The 21,462-nt window shown below is 38.4% G+C and overlaps 1 protein-coding gene across 3 annotated transcripts in view; it reads right to left on the bottom strand.

Moving 5' to 3' along the window:
- LOC114031915 (structural maintenance of chromosomes flexible hinge domain-containing protein 1-like) overlaps positions 1-21,240 on the bottom strand; it is a 182,174-nt gene extending 160,934 nt beyond the window's left edge. For all 3 annotated transcript variants that reach the window (XM_027847122.1, XM_027847123.1, XM_027847124.1), the window contains exon 1: positions 21,025-21,240. In XM_027847122.1, coding sequence (XP_027702923.1) covers positions 21,025-21,240 — 216 coding nt within the window. The remainder of the gene's footprint in view (positions 1-21,024) is intronic.
- Positions 21,241-21,462: the final 222 nt, after the last annotated feature.

Raw genomic sequence — 21,462 nt, 5'->3', positions numbered from 1 at the left:
GATGGCTTGATATAAAAGTCCACTGAGCAGCAAAGTCTTTACAAAATTCTTTACAAAGTCTTTACAAAAATACAACATCACTTAACGTGGACACAGGTAGCATATCTACCAACCAAAATGAGCAGAAAGCTAAAAAATAAATTATACTTAAAGTAACTAGAGTATACAAAATACTAAGACACATATAGAAACTATATGAATAAAACTGAAAAAAAAAACTCTTTATAAAAATATAGACAGAGTAAATTCATTATTCCATGAATAGACTGAACCAATACAATAAAAATGACAACACTACCTAATTTACTTACTTAGTGCCATACCTAGAAAAAAAAATTAAATTAAATTAATCTGGAGAAACAAAAGGTCAAGAACCACAAGAGAGATAATGAAAAAAAGTGGAAATGAAGGAGGCATAACAATAATAGATCTCAAATATACTTCAAAGAGTAATCATCAAAACGAATTGGTACTAGTTTAGAAATAGGAAGGTCTCAATGGAACAGATTAGGTACACAACGTATAAAAGAAACTATGGACAAAACTATAACTCACTATTTGACAAAAACTGCTGGGAAAACTGGCAAGCAGTTGTGACAAAAATGAAATATAGATCAATATCTCACCCTGAATAGCAAAATAAGTTCTAAATCAGTACCTGGCTCAGATATGAAGAGTGATATCATTTATAAATTAGAGAATCAAGGAAGAAATTATCTTTCAGATCTACAAAGGATGAGTTCCTTATCAGACAAGGAATAACAAGGATTACAGAAGATAAAATGGACAATTTTGTTTACATAAAACTAAGAAATTTTAAGCACAAATATTTTACGTTAATTATATATGTATTATATATATAGATATATAATATATAGATATATAAATGGATATTATATGTGTATAATATGTTATGTTATAATTATATTATAATTTATAATTATATTAATTTGAGAAATGTTTAAGTACAAATCTAATGCAACTATACAGGAAGGCAGAATCTACTAGACTTGGCAACAGACTGGAAAAGGGGAATTAGGGTTTGAGAGAGAGGGAGGAGTCAAATACGACAGCTAGTTTACAATCCTGGGTGACTGATAGGATGGTGGTGCCCCTGACACTAATAGAAAAGCTGGGTAGACAGGAGGGTTTGGGGACAAATGAGTTCAGTTTTAGATTTGTGTTCAAGATGTTTATACAATGTCCAGTTTGAAATGTCCAACAAGCAACTGCAGATACATTAATGATAGGAAAAAAATTAAAACTAGATAAACAGAATTGAGAATTGGCAAAAGATGATAACTGAAACCATGAGAGCTAATGAGGTCATCAAGTGAAATAGTATAGAGGGAGTAAAGAAGAGGGCTCAAGACAGAATCCTGTGGGACACCCAACAGGTGTCACATGGATGAAGATTCTGCAAAGACAGGTAGTAAAACCAGGAGAGAGCAGTGTCACAAAGAGAAGGCGGTGATTCAGAGTGTCAAACGCTGTGGAGATGTCATGAAAGACTAGGACTGAGGAGGGAAAAAAACCAATAGATCTTCCAATTATGACACCATTAGTAACTTTGGAGGGAAAAATGTCAGTTGAGTGATTAGGTGGGAAGCCAGACTTCAAAGAGGTAAAAGAGTGAGAGGAAAGAAATGGACTGATGATAACAGTATTTTCAAGGAATTTAGCCATAAAAGTGGAGGAGGGATATAGGACCAATAGCTATCAGGGAGAAAGGCATGTTTGTAGACAACGGGAAAGCAGCCAGTAGACAGGAACAACTTGAAAATTTGTGAGAAAGTGGAGATGATAAAAAGAGCAATCTCCTGGAGAAGGTAACACAAAACGGGATCACGTGCATGTGGAGAGATCTGCATTGATTAACTGGCATTTCAATTAACTGGGGTACAGCATCCCTGAACAGAGGCACACTCCAAGTGTAAAACTCTGAAGCATGTACCAGGTGAGTAAAGCAGACAGGAAGGAGAATAAAAGAACTCAGTCTACTGCTGCTCTAAAGATCGGGGTTTTAGAGGGTGGTTTATATGGTTTTACAACAAAGGGAAGCAGGAGAATCGGAAGAATACAGAGTACCCAGAATCAGGATGTTTGTGCAAGCTCTTTTGGGAGCTGGCATGAACCAGTTTGGGCCAGCCCTGTGGTTGCTGGCACAGCAGAGGTGTTCTGGGTTCACCCAGTGGATGCCACAAAGGATCACTGCTATCTGAAACTTGAGCAACACTCATTTGCCTCCTGAAGAGGAGGCCAACATGCCTGGAGAACTGGCACTAAGCACACTCTTCTCTCACCACCTTTTTGTTTTTTATAAAGAGGGAGGAGGAAACAGAATGAAAAAGTATATAAGAATAGAATAGAGGGAAATATACAATCAATTATCATTATTGTGAATGTGAATGAGATGAACTTACCCATTAAATATGTGGCAGAATTGATTAGAAAGCAGAATACAACGATGAGTTGTTTTTAAAAGATACACACTTGAAACACAGAGTCAAAATAAGTGGCTAAAGCAAAATCTATTATGCTTCAGCTGAAGCAAAGACTTAGGAACTCTGATCAATCCAATGATCAATCACGATTAGAAAAGTTCAGTGATGAAGCATGCTACCCACCTCCTGCAAGAGATGATGAACTCACGGGGCAGCTAGGTGGCGCAGTGGATAGAGCACCGGCCCTGAAGTCAAGAGGGCCTGAGCCCGGCCTCAGACCAAACACTCAACACTTACTAGCTATGAGACCCTGGGTAAGTCACTTAACCCCAATTGCCTAAAAAAGAATAAATAAAAAAATAAAAAAAGAGATGATGAACTCAAGATGCAGAATGACCATTTTTGGACATGGCCAATGTGAGAATTTGTTTTGCTTGATTATGCACATGTGTTAACAAGAATTTTGTTTTGTTTTTACAATAACTGGAGATGGGGGAGACAAAGAAAATGAATGCTTGTTAACTAATAATCCGAAAAATGAAAGTTACATTAAGAAAAAAAAATTTAAGAATTGTGTCCAATGCCATGATTCTCAAAGACAAATAATGATGCATATTACCTAGCTCCAGGAGAAAAAGATGATAGATTCAAGGTGCAGAATGAGATGCATATTTTTGGATACAGTCTATAGAAGAATTTGTTTTGACTATAAATATTTGTTACAAGGGATTATCTTTTCTTTCAATAGGGGAAGTGTGAAGGGAGGGAGTCAGGAAGAGTTGAGATGGAGGGAACTAAAGAAAAAGAAAAGCATTTCCAGAAAAGAACAGAAAGAAGAACAGATAAGGAAGACGACTTTGAAAGTTACATATCAAATTTATTATATACTTAAAAGGAAAACAAAGCTGTACATAATAAAAGATTTATAATTTCAGGTATAATCCTCTTTTCTATCTATGGAAATGCTCATTTTATTTGGTGTTTGTTAAGACCATGATAAAAACAAAGAAAAAGTTAAAAAGAAAAAAGAAAAAAGAGAAAAGAGAAGTTGAGAGAAAAACAAACTTTAAGAAACCTTGATGGAAAATGCAAATAAGCAAAGTCATCCCAAGGGAATTTAAAGATAAAACTACAAAGAGAATACATATTTACATACGTGTACACACACACACACACACACACCTGTGAAGATTTTAATAGCTAACTCTTTTTTACCATCAATGACAATGAAACCACACATCCATACTGTAATACATGAGAAAGTAGAAGTGTAAGAAAAAGATGGGAAAACTAGTCAGACTAAACCAGAAGTTTTTAACCTTCAATTCATAATTGTTTTAATATTTTGATAACTATTTCAATAACTGGTTCCCTTTGTAATTCTATGTATTTTATTTTATGCATTTAAAAAAACTATTTTGAGAAGAGGTCCACAGGCTCCAAACTACAAATGCAGTCCACGACACAAAAAAACTTAACCTATAGACTAGATGATACACACACAAAAAAATCCTTTCTGAAGTCAATAAATTTTAGCTTGTTGAAGAATTGGTTTTCAAGTTATCTTGAAGATAGTAGGATATCTAAAAAAAAAAAATCTATGGAAAAAATGTCAGACTTCATTGCTATATTATTGAAAGCCATATGCATATTTTCTTATCTCCAGAAAGTGTTTTAAGAATCATCTACACATGTATTAAGAAGACAGACTTTCCTTTTTTCTTTTTTGTGAGGAAATTGGGGTTAAGTGACTTGCCCAGAATCAGACAGCTAGTGACTGTTATGTGTCTGAGGTCATATTGGAACTCAGATCCTCAGGGCCAGTGCTGTATCCACTGCACCACCTCGCTGCCCCTGAAAAGGTAGACTTTCACTAAGCAGATTACATTTCTACAATTACACAACTGCCTAAAGGATGTTAATAAGAGAGTCTATTGTGCTTATTGTTTGTTGACTATAAAAAACATAATTCTATAAACTACTTCCTTAAAGCCTCTCCTCCAAAAAGGTGTGACCCCCACATATGATGAAATCTTACAGAAGTCCTAGAAAAATGAAACAGAAATAAATGTGTGATGGTTCTCCTTACTAAACATATTGAGTGAGGAAGAAAACAAGTAGACATATCCTTGCCAAAAGGGTTTGACATTGTCACTAATTACATCTGTACAGAATCTATTTAGGAACACATTTCCTAGAGATAATGAGATCCTTCAGATGATCTGGTTTGTGGATGACACTATGCATGAGAAGAATCTGTTAAATAAAATCTATAATCACTCAGTTTGGCGTAACACAAATCCATCAAAAAAGCCAAGTACATGAATGATACCATTGTCCAAATTATGATATTCTGCTAAATGGAAAATAAATAGAATGGTAAATGCCTTAGAAAGATTTCACACAGACTTAAATAAGATGGGTCCAGAACTGAGTGATCTACGTTGTATTTGGGAAATTACACATTACTTCTAATGATACCCCTACAATCTTCTTTCAAACCAAAACAGCCATCTTTTTTAACACCAATAATAATCCAGCAATACTATACAGCCGCAAGTTCCAGAACACTAGTTTCTGAAACATTAAAACTTGAAAGTTACTTCAAAAGCAACAGGAATAAATATTGCGTAAGCACATCACAACACATCACAAGCAAAGAAATGCACGAGAGAAACACTGAAAAGTATACTGTAGAAATGGATGATCAAAAAAATAAAAGTGTCAGGCACATGCCAAGAAGAGAAATAACCCATGGACAATGCTCCATTAGTGTCCAACCAATGTCAAGGTACCAGAGGAAAGCTCTTAGCAGAAGACTAACAGGCTATAGACAAGAGTCCTATCAATGACACCACAGACTATCAAATATCACAGATTTTCTAGAAGTCAGTCAAGCTGAAAAAAGGTTTATAAGCCTAAAATTTTTATGAGAAAAAAATAACGGCGGGCTTTCAGAAAAATAGTAAGGTAAAAAGTTTTAGCCTAAACAAACATCCTCTATTAGAACTTCAAAAATGGTAAGACATAATAAATCAAATGAAATTTCAATAACTGAAATAGGAGAAATAGAAATTCCTAAAATTTTCCTTATATTATCCACTAAATCCGACCTCCCTCCTCTACCCCAAAAAAGGAAGGGCCTTAATTTTGAGTCCCTGGTTCTACTTCTTTCCCAGGCCACATGATGCCCTAGAGGATTCTACATGACTGCTATCTGTTCCCTCCTTGCCACCCCAACTCCAGGTCCTACACTGAGAGTTAAGAGCTAAACATACTGGGCTGGGTTGCTATTGACTTGTTTGCTTTCTACTCCCATCTCTAGTCCCCTTGCTAGGGAATCTATGCACAGGGCTCCATGTGGCTACTACAAGACATGCTCCATATGGTAGAGTTTACTACCACTCACCAACCCCCTTATCTGCAGACATTCCTTGAAAGACTCCACACACTAACAGTTCCAGCAGCCACAATCAAGTTTTTTGTTTGTTTTGTTTTGTTTTTGCTAGGCAATGGGATTAAGTGACTTGACACAGCTAGTAAGTGACAAGTGTCTGACCCTGGATTTTAACCAAGGTCCTCCTAACTCCAAGGCCAGTGCTCTATCCACTGTGCCCCTGTACAATCAAGTTTGAAAGAAAAACGCAGACTGAGGCAGGGAAGAATTACAGGCATGCCTAAAAGACTGTCTCCTTGGAATTCAACTAGAATCCTCCAGCCCTCAAAAAGGTGTAAGTACAGAAATGAAGAACCATAAGGGAAAAAACCAGTAATTTTTAAAAAGTAAAGGAACTGAGAAAATAAGCAGACAAAAACTCCTAATACAATGAGAAAATACTATGGGTTGACTTCTGGGTCATGTAAGCAACAAGGTGAAGGAAAAAGACATTTTCTCTGATTTCTATGATCTCATAGAAATTATACACCAAAGACAAAACAATTTCAGTTGTCTCCATGGTCTAGGTCAACCAAGATCCAAAAGAAGGTTAAAAAGAAAACTTGGAATTATGCTTACTGAAGCTGAATTCAATCAGCAACCCTCTTCCACTTTCTACATTGCCACAAGCAAGGTTGCACTAGCAGACCCAAGGACATGCCACATGGTTACAATAAAACCAGCCCCTATGCCCCAGTCCCCAGTACTTCTTTCCCACACCCTGGCTCTAGGTTACAGAAGTTTGCTCAGGCCAAAACAGCCAGCTTGGCCACATCCTATCAAGAAGGAAAAACCTCCCAGAGACTGCAACCCCAGTGAATTAGTGCTGCAAAGCTCTGAACTGTTGGTGTTGAAACAGAGAACTGAGGAACACAGGGAGTGAAAAAGGTCACCAAGACGACACCATGAGCTTGCTTGAAGGGGAAAGAGGTGAGACTGTGCAGCCATCTACCAAGACTGAGGGAGAGAGTACTGTATCCAGTTGGGACCAATTCTAACCCAAAAGTCAGTTGGGGCAGAAACCTAGATTGGTAAACCTTGAATTACCCAGCAAGGGAAAAGACAGATACTTTCAGATCCAGTCCTCAAGGAAACCACATTAGAAAAGAGTCATAAAAATGAGTGATAGGGAAAATAAAGAGGAAAAAAAGGCTTAAGTTAACCAAAGATTTATTGAAAGATTTTAATATAAACAGATAAAACAGTTAAGAGTAACAACTAAAATAAACACTGGACCTCCAGATAATATAAACAAATTCACACATCTATGAATGCAGAATACCGTAAAACAAAGGAAATGATAGATGAATTTGATGAAATAGAGGCTCTTGTGGAATTTGATGATAACATGGAGCCACAACACACCAAAGAGAGAAGAATTTATGTCCAGCACAGCAAAAATATAATGGGCAAAACAGAAAAACTGGAATCTGCTAGCGCAAGCCTCAAAGAAACAAAAAAGGGAACAGATTGGGAATTCAAATACATAGAAGGATAACCTAAAAGAAGAGAAGCAAAAAAAGATTAATATTAAAATAAAATATGGTCACTGGGTAAGTAGAATAGGACGCATGAAGAAAACCCAAGGATCATAGGTCTCTCAGAAGAACACAACAGGACAAAAAACATTAACACCATAGTGAAGAAAATAATGAGAGCTAACTAGAACTCCTGAACATAAAACAGTAAGTTCTAATTTAAAGTATTCATATATCACCTCCAGGAAAAAACTCAAGGCTGCAAACTCCAATACACACAGTAGTTAAATTTAACAATGCCACTCAGAAACAAATTCTGTAAGCTATCAGGAAAAAAGACCTTCAAATACAAAGGAAAGGACATTCAAATCACACAAGATTATTCTGCAACAACTACAAAACATAGGAGGGAATGAAATAATGTGTTCTAAAGAGCAATGGACCTCAGGATGCAGCCCAAGGTGATCTACTCTGCAAATCTGAGCTTAACCATACAGGAAAAAAGATGGACATTCAACAAATTGAGAAGAAAGGACCCTATCAGAATCCTTTTATGAGGCAAATATCGCCCTAATACCAAAACCAGGGAAAGGTAAAACACAGAAGGAAAGCCATAAGCCAATGTTAATTAATATCACTGAATCAAAACTTTTAAACAAAATCCTGTTAAACAACCTACAGGGATTTCTCCAAGAAATCATTTATTGTGACCAAGTGAGATTTTTACCAAAGAGCTAAGTATGGTTCAATACCAGGAAAATAATCAACATAATTAATCATATTAAAGACTAAAACATCCAAAAGCACATTATCTCAACAGGTATAGAAAAAGGCTTTGACAAAGTACACAACACTCATTTATGCTTTAAAAAACCTCTAAAGAATAGTCAAAAAGGACTTGTTTTTAATATAAAAAAGAATCACATGCAATGAGGATACACTAGAACTTTTTGCAATAAATAGGAGAGTGAAAGAAGGATGACCACTCTCCCTACCATTTGTTTTTTTTACATAATTCTGGAAACACTAGCAACAGGAATAAACAAAAGAAATTAAAGGCATAAAGACAGGTAAAGAGGAGATAAAAATATTCCTATTTAATTATGATATAAGAGTTTATTTGGAAAGTAATTTGGAAAGTACAAGAAGTAATAATAGAAAGAGAAATCTCATTCCAAATAACTACAAAATGGGAGCAGCTAGGTGGTGCAGTGGATAGAACTCCAGCCTTGAAGTCAGGAGTTCAAATCTGACCTCAGACACTTGACACTTACTAGCTGTTTGACCCTGGCAAGTCATTTAACCCGAGTACCTCACCACAAAGCAAAAAACTACAAAATGCATAAACACATGGGGATCAATCTCCCAAAGCATACAAAACTTGTATAGATTCAATTACAAAGTGCCCCTGGAAGAAATAAAAAATCAACCTACACAGCTCAAGGAATATTTAATGTTCTGGCTAGGCTGGACCAAAATAGTAAAAATGACAATACTGCCAAGAATAATTTACACTTTGAATGATATACCAATCAAATTGCCAAAGGAATACTTTATAGAGCTTAACAAAAATAACAAAATTAATTTATAAAAACAAAAGATGTAGAATATTAAAGGAAATCATAAAAATAAGATGAAGGAGAAACAGCACTTCCCAACCTCAAACCATATCATGAAGCAGTAGTCATCCAAACTTTCTGGTACTGGTTAAAGAACAGAGAGACTAGACTAGACTAGACTAGACTAAAGTAGATTTAGAAACAACAGAACTCAATAACCAAGTTAATAACATGGAAAAATCTAAGGAAAACTCCCTATTTGATTAAAAACTGCAGGGGAGGGGCAGCTAGATGGTGCAGTGGATACAGCTCCAGCCTTAGAGTCAAGAGGACCTGAGTTCAAATCTGGCCTCAGACATATGACACTTACTAGCTGTGTGACCCTAGGCAAGCCACTTAACCCCAACTGCCTCACCAAAAAGGCAAAAAACAAAACAAAACAAAAATAAAAAACCTGCAGGGCCTGCCAGAAAGTAGACTCTGATCAATATCTTACACCATACTCTACAATACAGTCTAAATGGACACATGACTTGAATATTAAAGATCATTCTACAAAAAAAAAAAATCAGAGGAGAAACAGATCATATACATCCTACAACTATGGGTAGGAGATGTATTTTTAACCAAACAATATATACAAGCAATTACAAAGATAAAACAGATAACTTCGATTACTTGAAACTGAAAAATTTCTCTGCACATACAACATTAATGCATATAGGATAAGGGGAGTAGTCAAATGGGGGGAGGAAATCTTCATATCAAATTTCTCTGATAAAGGTTTGATATCCAAGATACATAAACAATAAATATATATATATAAGACTAATAGCCATTCCCCAATAGATAAATGTCAAAGGATATGAACAAACAGATCTCAAAGAACTGCAAAGTATTCACAACTACATAAAAAATGCTCCAAATCACTAATAATAAGAAAAATGTAAATCAAAACAACCTTGAGGTTTCACGTCACCCTCTGCAAATGGGCAAAATTGACAAAAAATTTCGACATTCAATGTTGGTGGGATTGTAGAAAGATAGGCACACTTTGCTGGTGATGCAGTAACATGATACAACCATTTTGAAAGCAATTTGGAAGTATGCAAATAAAATGACTAAATTATCCAAAATCTTTGAACCAGAAACTCTTATTACTGAGCTAATACCCCAAGGAAGCCATCAATAATAAAAAAATCTAGATCAGGGGTAGGGAATCTGTGGCCTCGAGTAACATATAGCCTTCTAGGTCCTCAAGTACGGCCCTTTACTGAATCCAAACTTCACATAAGAAAGCCCCTTAATAAAGGATTTATTCTGTAAAACTTGGACTCAGTCAAAAGGCTGCACCTGAGGCCTCAAGGATGAAGGTTCCCCACCCCCAGTCTAGATACATTCCAAAAATTTATAGTAACATTTTTTGTGATAGCTAAAAAGTGGAAACAAAGTAGATAGACGCTCGTCAATTGTGAAATGGCTAAACAAACCGTGGTACAACAATGTAATGGAATATTACGTGATGAATAGAGAAAAGCATGGAAATATTTATATGAACTGATGCAAAGTAAACAGTCAAGAAAACAATCAATATATACAGCAACTACAACAATGTAAACAGAAAGAACAATACAAAATTATAAAGATCAAACAGGAATTGAATGAAGAGAGAGATGAAAACACATTCCCAACCTACCCCTTCATGGAAGTGGCAGGTCCACAGCTGTTACACTTTGCACATATTTTCTGACTTTTTTCTTTTTTTTAGGCAATTGGGGTTAAGTGACTTGCCCAGGGTCACACAGCTAGTAAGTGTCAAGTGTTTGGTCTGAGGCTGGATTTGAACTCAGGTCCTCCTGACTCCAAGGGTGCTCCAATGTATCAATAGTTGTGCTGTTTTTCCTCTCTAAAAAATTACTATTTGTCACATACAGCTCTGGCCTTGAAGTCAGGAGTTCAGATCTGACCTCAGACACTTGACACTTACTAGCTGTTTGACCCTGGCAAGTTATTTAACCCGATTACCTCACCAAAAAGCAAAAAACTCCAAAATGCATAAACATATAAGAAACAGAAAACATCAATAAAAACTTGTTTTTTTTTTAAAGAAATACTGAGTTAAGACGACCCCAGGAAGTTAACTACAAAAAACAGAAATAATAATAATTCTAAATAAATCACAAGCAGAATCCCAGAAAAAAATAATAGAATGGTTATAACTACTAAAAATATTTGAAAAAAGAAATAAAAGTAAAGAGGTAAATATGAAATTAAGTGCTCTTAAAAGAGCTCTAACATGAAAAAGAAAATAATAAATGTGTAACAAAAACTGGAAAAACCTAAGTAATGGATGCTTGGGGAAAAAAAGAATGGAAAATCAAAAAATACAATGATACAACAAAAAATATTATAGGTATATGTAACATGTGTTCTCACTTCTGGAATCAAAAACAACTTGAAACAGAGGAAAAAAATCAAAGAATCATCAGGTTCCTAGAAAAATATTACTCAAATAGATCTATGATCCCAAAGATCTAGGCATTCCTCCAAATATGTGAATTATAAACCATCCATACCTGCCCAACCTATTCAACTACTGTGGTATACCACAGTATTGATTTTTTTCTTTTTCACTTTCTCCTAACTCTTCAAGGACAACAGTGGGGCATTCTGGCCACTGTCAATCTGTTATTTTTCTCCCAGTGACCAGCCAATCTTCTCTTTCCTATCCTTGATGACATCTTTTACTCTTGCTATTCTTTGAAGTTTGTTATGTCATAACCTGCTCATATCCACCATGCATCTTGTTGCTGTCTTCTGTGTGACAGTGATTTTTAGTTCTTTGGACACTGTTTTATGCCATGGCTTACCGCAATACAGAATGTTAGTATTAGACTCCAGAGGACCAATGTTGAAGCATGCTATTCACAGTCCTGAGCAGTGATGTGACCAGATATGCTGAATGATACATATATTTTTGGACATGGCCAATGTGAGTTTGTTTGGCTTGACTATGCTTGTTCATTACAAGAAAAGGCTTTTATTTAATTGGGGGGGAAGGTGGTATGGTAGTATCTGAGGATGACTGATTAGTGATACAACAAAAAGTGTCCATTTTTTTAATACACAGAAGAAATGAGAAAGAAGTTCAAAATGGGACAAATAATAAGGAAAGCTCTGAAACTAATGTGCTCAACATACGTACTTTAAAAAAAATATAAACTATAGGGGGCGGCTAGGTCGTGCAGTGGATAGTTTCCCATGAGGGAAACTTCTAGTTATAATATACGAAAAAATAGGTTTGCCAAGGTCCAGGGCTCCTAAGTCAAAAAAAAAAAAAAAAAAAAAAATTCTTCAAGCAACCAAGAGGGAAAAGATCATATATAAAGAAAATCCTATCAGACTGCGTGTCATCTTGGGGAGGAAGGTGGGGAGACAGGTGGGGAAGGAGGGGGAGAAAAATTTAAAACTCAAAAGCTTATAGAAGTGATTGTTGATAAATCAAAATAAATTAATTTTAAAAAAAAATCTTAGACAATCATAAAGGACTCCACATCAAGTAAGGGAAAGGATAGAAAAGCCTGGAACCCAATATTCCAAAAAAGCAAAGGAAAAGAGCTTCTGCCCCAAATTAACTTATTCTGCAAATCTAAACATCATCTTAGATGGGAAGAAATTGATTTTTCTTGAAATCATCTGAAAGAATTCCAACCATTCCTGAGCCTGACATAGTCTTTGAAAGGCAAAGGCAGCAATTAATCAAAAAACATCAAACACATTGTGCTAAGCAGTGTTAGAGATACAAAGAATTAAACAATCACTTCTCCCAAGAAGCTTGCATCCTAATAGAGAAACAAACATATGTAGAATATACCAAATACAAAGAGAATAAATATAAATAGTTCTCCCTTGCATAAATTCTCATTATGCAAATTAAAATTGGGAGGGAGGGGTTTGGGACAGGTCTCTGCTCTTGGCAGGATGTGGCAGCGGTAACAGCAGCATCAGCAGCAGCACACTGCACTAGAGGTCCTTCTCTCCAGGTACTGAAGCAGCTCCAGCTGCAGAGGGGACCCAGCCATTGAAGCTACTCTGGGCTGTGTGAGATCTGTGGAATGTCCCATTAAGTTAAGCAAGAACTAGTTGTAAATAAAAAAGTTAAATACAACATTTTTTGGCAAGAAGGTAACCTAGCACTTGTGAAGGGGGTGGGGGGAGTGGAGGGAGTGAAAATCAGAAAAGGTTTCAGGCTCTTCCTTTGACCCTTCCTAGGTAATCATTTAAAATGGTGAGGTATTCTCTTGGTCCACAGAACCCCACAAAATCATGCAAATGAGGGGGGTTCAAATCTCCGGGTCCACTTCAAGAACACCTAAGAAACAGCCCAAGCTATCAAGGGCCTGCATATCCGAAAAGCTACCAGGTATTTGAAAGATGTCACATTGAAGAAACAATGTGCTCCCTTCAGACAATATAATGGTGGAATTGGCAGGTGGGATTGGACACAGGGTCATTGGCCCAAAAAGAGTGCTGAATTCTTGCTGCATATGCTTAAAAATGCAGAGAATAACGTAGAACTGAGGGGTTTGGATGTGGATTCTCTAGTCATTGAGCATATCTAGGTTAACAAGGCTCCTAAAATGCGATGGCATACTTACAGGGCTCATGATCAGATCAACCCATAGATGAGTTCTCCTTGCCATACTGAGATGATACTTACTGAAAAGAAACAAATTGTTCCTAAATCAGAAGAGGAGGTCGCTCAAAAGAAAAAGATATCCCAGAAGAAACTGAAGAAACAAAAGCTTATGGCATGGGAGTAAATATGACATTAGAAAGCAAATAAAAGTGAAATGAAAACATTTGTTACAGTTAATATTTTTAAAGTATTTATTTTCTTTTAAAAGTTTATCCTTATCTCAATGTTGGAAAAAAAAGAGAGAAGGCAGAACTTGAGTGACATCTTGAAGAGAATTTTATAAGACTGAGGGGAAAAGACAGTGCAAATAAGTCAAGAGGGATAATTAAAAAAAAAACAAAAACGGGGAAATCAAGTGCAATGTGTAAGAAACAGAACATGTTTGGCTGATCAGAGTGTGAGGGAAAGGGAGTAAAGTGTAGTGTGGCTGAAGATTAAGTCAGGGCCAATTTATGAAGGGATTTAAAAGTTAAACAGAGGACTTTTTATTTCATTTTAATGTCAACAGGAAGCCACTGGAGTTGAGTAGGTAGAGAAATTATATGATCAAATTGCCACTCATAGAAAAGAACTTGGATGAGGCAGCTGACCAGCTAGTAATTTTACTTGAACAGTTAGTAATGTTACAAAAATCTAAGTGAGAAATAATAAGGGCTGGAAGTAAGGTGGTAGATTTGTGAATAGTGAAAATGGTTCATATATAAGAGATTTTATGGGGATAAAAAGGGTAAGATTTGGCAACTGACTGGATATTTAGTGTAAGGGAGAGTGAGTAGTGATGACGTATAAAATAAATTTATGAACCATTAAAATGTGAGCTCCTTGAGGGCAGGGGCTGTTTTTGCCTTTCTTTATTTCACCAGAGTTTGGCATAGTGCCTGACACACAGTAAACACTGAATAAATGCATATTGGCAGCTAGGAAGCACTATGGACTGGATTTGGGAGTCAAGACCATTTTGAGACCTGCCCAAGACACTTTCCAGCTGTGTGACCATATGCAAGTCATTTAACCTCTCTCAACTTCAGCTTCCTCAATAGTAAAATGGGGATAATCAATAATAACATCTCCCTTAATGACTGTTATAAGGATTAAGTGAGATACTTGTAAAGCACAATCCCTAGCATATAGTAAGTGCCTGTTTCCTTCCTTTCTACCTAATAGTGTGGTTGAGAGGATCAAATTAAATAAATAACACAAGTAAAATGTTTTACAAACCTTAAAAAGCATTATATAAATGCTAGCTTACTACTGACTTGCTGACTAGAAGAAAGGCAGATTGATGAAGATATATGATAACCTAGGTAAAGTACTTTACAAAACCTTAAAACTAAGCACTATATAAAGGCTATACCGTTGACTTCCCAACTAGAAAAATAGAAAAATGAGGATGAAAAAATAGGGAAGTTTAGAAGAGGGTTGGGTTTTGAGGGAAAAATGAGTTCTGTTTTAGACATGTGTCCAGACCATCCAGTTGAAAATGCCCAAATAAGCAAGTAGTAATACAGAGGGGAAGCTCAGTGGAGACTAGGGCTGATGTGAGTCATCTGAAGAGATGATAATTAAACCCAAGAGAACAAATGAGGTTACCAAGAAAGAGTAAGTAGAGAGAAGAAAGCCTAGGATAGCCTTGAAGAACACCCATAATTAGGTGTATTTAATAGGGAGGATGAACAAGCAAAAGAGATTAAGAAGGAATGATCACATAAGGAAGAGAACCAGGAAAAAGGAGTGTCACAAAAATCCAGTGAAGAGAGTGTGATCAACAGTGTCAAATGCAGCAATTAACCAAACAAGAAGGATAAAGACTGATTAAAGAACATCAGATTCAACACCTCAATGATCACTGAACTTTGAAGAGAGAACAATTCCCATTTGGTGATGAGATCAGGATCTAGACTGCAAAGATTGAGGAGTGAGTGAGAGGAAAGGAAGTCATGGCAGTGGACAGTTTGTTTTTCCTAGGAATTTGTCTGAGAGAGAGGAGAAATATTAAATGATAGTTCTGGGAAGTGGTGGGATCTAATAAAGGGTTTCTTATGGATGAGGTATCCGTGAATATATTTGAAGGCAGTGGTAAGGAGACATCGTAAGACATACATTTTTGGACATGGCTAATGTGGGAATTTGTTTTGCTTTGACTATATAATTTTTTTTTTAAATCTAGGCAATGGGGTTAAATGATTTGCCCAGGGTCACACAGCTAGTAAGTGTTACTTGTCTGAGGCCGAATTTGAACTCAGGTCCTCTTAAGTCCAGGGCTGGTGCTCTATCTACTGCGCCACCTAGCTGCCCCTTATATAGATGATTTTTACAAGTATTTTCCTTTTTCTTTTTCCCCAGGGTGGAGGGGTGAGATAAAGGGAAAATGCTTGTTAACTGAAAAAATAAGTATAATTTAATTTAGAAAACAAAGCCTATGCTAGATAGCTCTACTTCTCACTCCACAAATTTAAGATTCAGCTAGTACTAAAACTAGTGGCAGCTAGGTGGCACAGTGGATAGAGTGCTCAGTCTGGAATCAGGAAGTCTCATCTTCCTGAGTTCAAATCTGGCCTGAGACATTTACTACCTGTGTGACCCTGGGCAAGTCACTTAATCCTGTTTACCTCAGTTTGCTCATCTGTAAAATGAGTTGGAAAAAGAAATGGCAAACCACTCCAGTATCTTTTCCAAGAAAACCCCAAGTGAGGTCATAAAGAGTCAGACGTTGACTGAACAATACTAAAACTATTCTCTCAAAAATAATCAGTAACCTTCTATCCCTTCACTTTTCTATTGCATTGGACAACATCATCTACCAACACCCATTTCTTAATAATAGTTTCCCCTCTAACTTCTGTGACACTATATTCATATTTTTATTTCTACCATATATTATTTCTTCTAATGACCATTATCTCTCCACTGCCAAAACATTCTACTTCCTTTATCAAGAGTTCAGGACTTGGCTCACACCAGTGGCTCTTTCCATCCCAGATCCTGCCTTCATAATATGGCGTTTTAATGTTAACACTTGGGGGCAGCTAGGTGGCGCAATGGATAGAGCACCGGCCCTGAAGTCAGGAGGAACGAGTTCAAATCCAGCCTCAGGCCAACATTTGACACTTACTAGCTGTGTGACCCTGGGCAAGTCACTTAACCCCAATTGCCTAGGGAAAAAAAATGTTAACACTCTGGTTTCTCCTTCCCTGAAGGAGACATAACAGTATGACATAACAGCTAAAAAAAAATCTAATACAATCTTGAGCTGTATCACCATCATTATCACTATTATGATTATAGAATGTAGCATTAACAGAAGCATGCAGAGCAAGAGTCAGCAAACACTTGCACTATCTGCCAAGCAAAGAGATATGTCAGTGGTAGTCAAGTGTATCACCAATTTAGAATATAAACTCATTTATAAAATTTTATTTTAAAAGATGGCAAGAAAGAGCAGATGCAGAGAAATCTGGGAAGACTTTGTATGATATGATACAATGAAATTAGCAGAACCAGTAGAAAAATTTATACAATGACTACAATACTGTAAAGAAACATCTGTAAAAGAAAACGACTCTGATCAATGCAATGATCAACTATGCCTCCTGAAGACTGATGATGACTATTGCTTTACTCCTCTTGAAAGATATTAGTCCACAGGCACAGAATGAGACATTTTCAGAAATGAAAAAAAAAAATCAACAAGAATCAGCGGATGCCTTCTTTTTATATACCATCCAAAACAAAAACAAAATAAATCAGCCCTCTCAAGGTCTTCTCCCATTTCAGGTCTACCTTGGACCTCTATCTCCTGCTTCCTGCCACGGTCCCCAGATTCCTAGTATAATCTCCTCTTGCTCCTGCTATTCTAAGGTGGGACTCACAGAGTACATCACTACCTGCCTGAAGGAGTCTTGAACAATAACCATCTGCCCGCCTCTCTAAAGGAATCTTTCTCCAACCAGTGATACTGTTCTGCCTGGACTAATCTTTCCTCAACGGTTAGCATACTGTCTCATCTTCTTATACTGTCACTATCCCAGTGATTCTGACACACACCCCTCCCAGCTAAATACTGCACAAACTCTTTTCCTCATCCTCCATTTTTCAGCCCTCATTGCCCACTCACTTATTCCCATCCCCTTCAACCCCTCCCCCTCCTTCAAATGTCCCACTCCACATTTACTATTCCTTCCACTGTGGCATTTAGAATTTTGGAATACCTGATCCATAATTAACAAACTCCCTTCATCTTAAAATTCATTCTTTCTCACTCCTTCCATTTTTGGCGCTCACTCAGACCTGGCTCCCTCTCAATGAGGGACTCGATGAGACACTAACTGTCTCACTACTTTTTCAGTGCTGTCTACACTTTGCCCCATTCCCTACCCCCATACCTCAATCCACTGGTCACAAGCAGGAGGGTCAGAAAACTCCTTGTTTCCCATGAACACTTCTAGACCCTCTCCCTCTTTACTACCACCACTCAGAAATCTCTCCTCTTTGGGGTTCAATATCCAAATTTATCACCTTATCCAGATTCTAGTGATGATTATCTCTCTACTACTAGCATATTGTACTTCCTTCATTCAGAGTTCAGTGCCTGACTCACACCAGTGGCTTGCTCCATCCCAACTTCTGCCTTCATAATACGGAGCTTTAATGTTGATATTCCCTCAAATACCCTAACTTCCCAGTTCACATGACCTACTCCTCCATTCTACCTCAAAAATATATGCTTTTGTCATCCAGAAGTTCTCTACTTCTAGATTCATGATCTCTAAAATTACATTATCTGATATTCATAATCTTATTATCACTCCATCTTTCTATATGCCTTACTATCACTCTAAAATTTCTTTATCTGATCATATTTTATCATTTCCATCTTTCCATATGCCTTACTAACTATACCTAAGTCTGTTCTTTCTCCTTACCAAGACCTCCATTCCCAATACCCCTCTGTTGTTTCCAGAGCCACAACTCCTGCAATAACACACTCTCTCCTTTTCCCCATATTGACCCCTTAATAAACCAGGTCCACTCTACACTAATCCCTACTCTTGAATCTTCTGCCCCATTTGTCCTATCACAAACTATTCTTGGATTACTCCTACCAATAACCTCTTTTGCTCCTACTCACAAGCTGCTGAACCAAACTAGAAAAAATCAGAAAACCATGCTGACTGAATCCAATATAAATATGGCCCCTCAACTGGTCCCTCAAAGGATCAAGGCAATCCTCTTACTCCCGCCAAATAGACTCTCTCTCTTACTCTACACAATGGCTACTCCAAATCTTTTATTCTATCTTCAGAGTCTCCCACTTCACCTCCTCCTCCCTCCACCCTCTCAGAAGAAGACAAGCTCATATTTCATGGGAAAAAAATTGAGGTCATTCACAAAAAGCTCACTCTTTTCTCCCTCACATGACTAGGACATCTTAGCCCATTATTTTCTCCTCGACTTCAGTGTCTGATGATGAGGTGGACCTTTTCCTTTGTGAATGCCAACACTTCTACCTGTACCCTTAGTCCCATGTCCCATCTCTGCCTATTTTCTCCAGCAGCTTGCCATAATTATTGTACCAGCTCTTATCTACATGCTGATTCCTTTCCTACTTTCTATAACATTGTCCATGTCTCTCCCTCAACTTTAAAAACCCCTCACTTGACTCTACCATACCACCAACTATTGTCCTATATATCCTATCTCCCCTTCTCAGATAAACTCCTTCAGAAGACCACCCACACTAAATGATTGCCTGTCCTCTCCTCTCACTTTCTCCTGTTTTCCAACCTCTTCTTTCAACTGAAACTGCTCTCTCCAAAGATACCAGTGATTTCTTGCCCTTAGAAAGTGAGCTCTTTGAAGGCAGGGATTGTTTTTGCCTGTGTGACCTAGCAGAATGACAACTGCTGACTAAACTTCCCCAAAACCCTTGAAATGCAATAAGAAATTATTCAATGTGTGTGCAGTTGCATATCCATGTTTGAAAGTATAATTCCTACTGACCAAGGGATTGTGCATATTACCAAATTTTTACTGTATTATCATTTGTTGAATTAAATATTGTATTTTAAAAGATGGTGGTGGTGGTAAAATGGCTGCTGAAAATCGTGGTCATGGTTTTTGTAGTAGCTGTTCACTTCATCAAAATTTGTCCCATAAAGCTTGGTGTTCTAAATTTAAAATTCCAAAAGTCATAATCCTACCTTATCTTTCATAGAGCCCAATCAAGCAACTGGCATTAATTAACATCCAAAGGCCTTGTAAGCCTTTTTGATAATACAACATATCTGTTTTGAAAAAACAAATCTTACGCTATTGTCTACAAACCATGCAACATGAAAACTCCCTCTAAAGTCTAAAAACACAAGGTTTTTTTTTTAAGTAATGGAAATACAAGAAAGTTTTAAGCTTAAAATTATTCTTAAAGAAACCGAAACATACAAAAACACCTCAACACTTTGCCTACCAGCGAACTTGGTATTTCTATTAAACAACTCTTAACACAAAATAAATACCAGATCGTATGGGTATTCAATGTTTTGTTTTGGGTTTTAGGGGAGAGGGGTAGCTGCCTGTGGACACTTTTGGATTTAATTCTTTGTGAAGCAGCGTCCAGTTTCAGAAAACCTTAGCATCAGGCTGCAGATTCTAAAAAGGTCCCAAGTATGGTGCTAGGTTTCACAAAGTTTTTCCTCTATCCTTCATAAGACATCTCTGCAAGGTGATGATGGCCCAAGAGCCTGATGGGCCCAGCAAAGTGGAGAAATTACAGCATCATTCAGTAACCCTGTGGCAAACATGCCTCACAGGGATTTTGCAACTTCCAAACTGTAATGGGGGGGGGGGAAACAAAAAACAAAAACAAAAAAACCACCACTGTTGAGAACCCACGGGATACTTTCAATCTCCAAACACACCACCTCCCTTCTTTTTTTAAGGCAACATCACACTTATTTCTCAGTCAGACTAAATCAACTTCCTCTTTACTCGATGAAAAAGTTGCTCGCTAAATCGAGAAAAGCCAACTTGCTGAAGTCGGGACACCTCCAAGAAACAACTTTCGCTGGCACGCGGGATGAAGAGGTAAGCCACCCTTCATCTGGCACACTTCTTCTCCTCCCCCAAGGTCTCCAAGGGTCGCAATACACCACAGAAAGGTGCAAAGCGTGCCCGCCACCTCCAAGCCGGGAGACCCGTGTGCTCGGCGCGCTGGGGCCGCGGGGCGCGCAGGACGTAGACAGGTTCCCTCTCCCCGCCGCGCATTCCGCAGCTCAGGCCCGGGGGCGTGCGGCGGGATGCCACGGGTGACAGGTTTATGGCCCGGGCCCGGCTAGGCTGCTCCGCGGGCCGCAGCCTGGCTCCGCACCTCATTCGCCCGTCCGCCCCGTCCCCTCCTGCGCTGCCTCCTCACCTGACAGACGGCGCCGCGGAAGCTCGAGAAGACGGCGCCCTCGTCCAAGTGCAGCGCGCGCTCCCCGACCTCCGACTTCTCCTCGCGCCGGTCGAACAGGAACACGGTGCGGCGGCCGCTCCCGCCGCCTCCAGCCGGCCCGCCGCTGCTGCTGCTACTGCCGCCGCTGCCGCCGCCGCCGCCGCCTCCGCCGCCGCCGCCGCCTGCCGCTGCCATATTTGGGGGGAGGAGACAAGACGGGAGCGCTGGCGGCGGCGGAGGCCGCCCCTCTCAGTGGCGCCGCAGCTCGAGCTCCCCTCGCGGCGTCGCCTGTTACAGCTCCAGCCGCCCGCCGGTGGCAGGGGCGGGGGGGGGGGGGGGGGAGAAGCGGCGGTCCAGCCACCGAGGACCCGCGGCCTTGGCGGCGGAGGCGACGCGACGGCTGCCGACCTTCCGGAG

The sequence above is a fragment of the Vombatus ursinus genome, unplaced genomic scaffold (genome assembly GCF_900497805.2).
Source record: "Vombatus ursinus unplaced genomic scaffold, bare-nosed wombat genome assembly UNPS02015255.1, whole genome shotgun sequence".
Taxonomy (NCBI): Eukaryota; Metazoa; Chordata; class Mammalia; order Diprotodontia; family Vombatidae; genus Vombatus; species Vombatus ursinus.
This window is presented reverse-complemented; position numbering and strand designations above follow the sequence as displayed.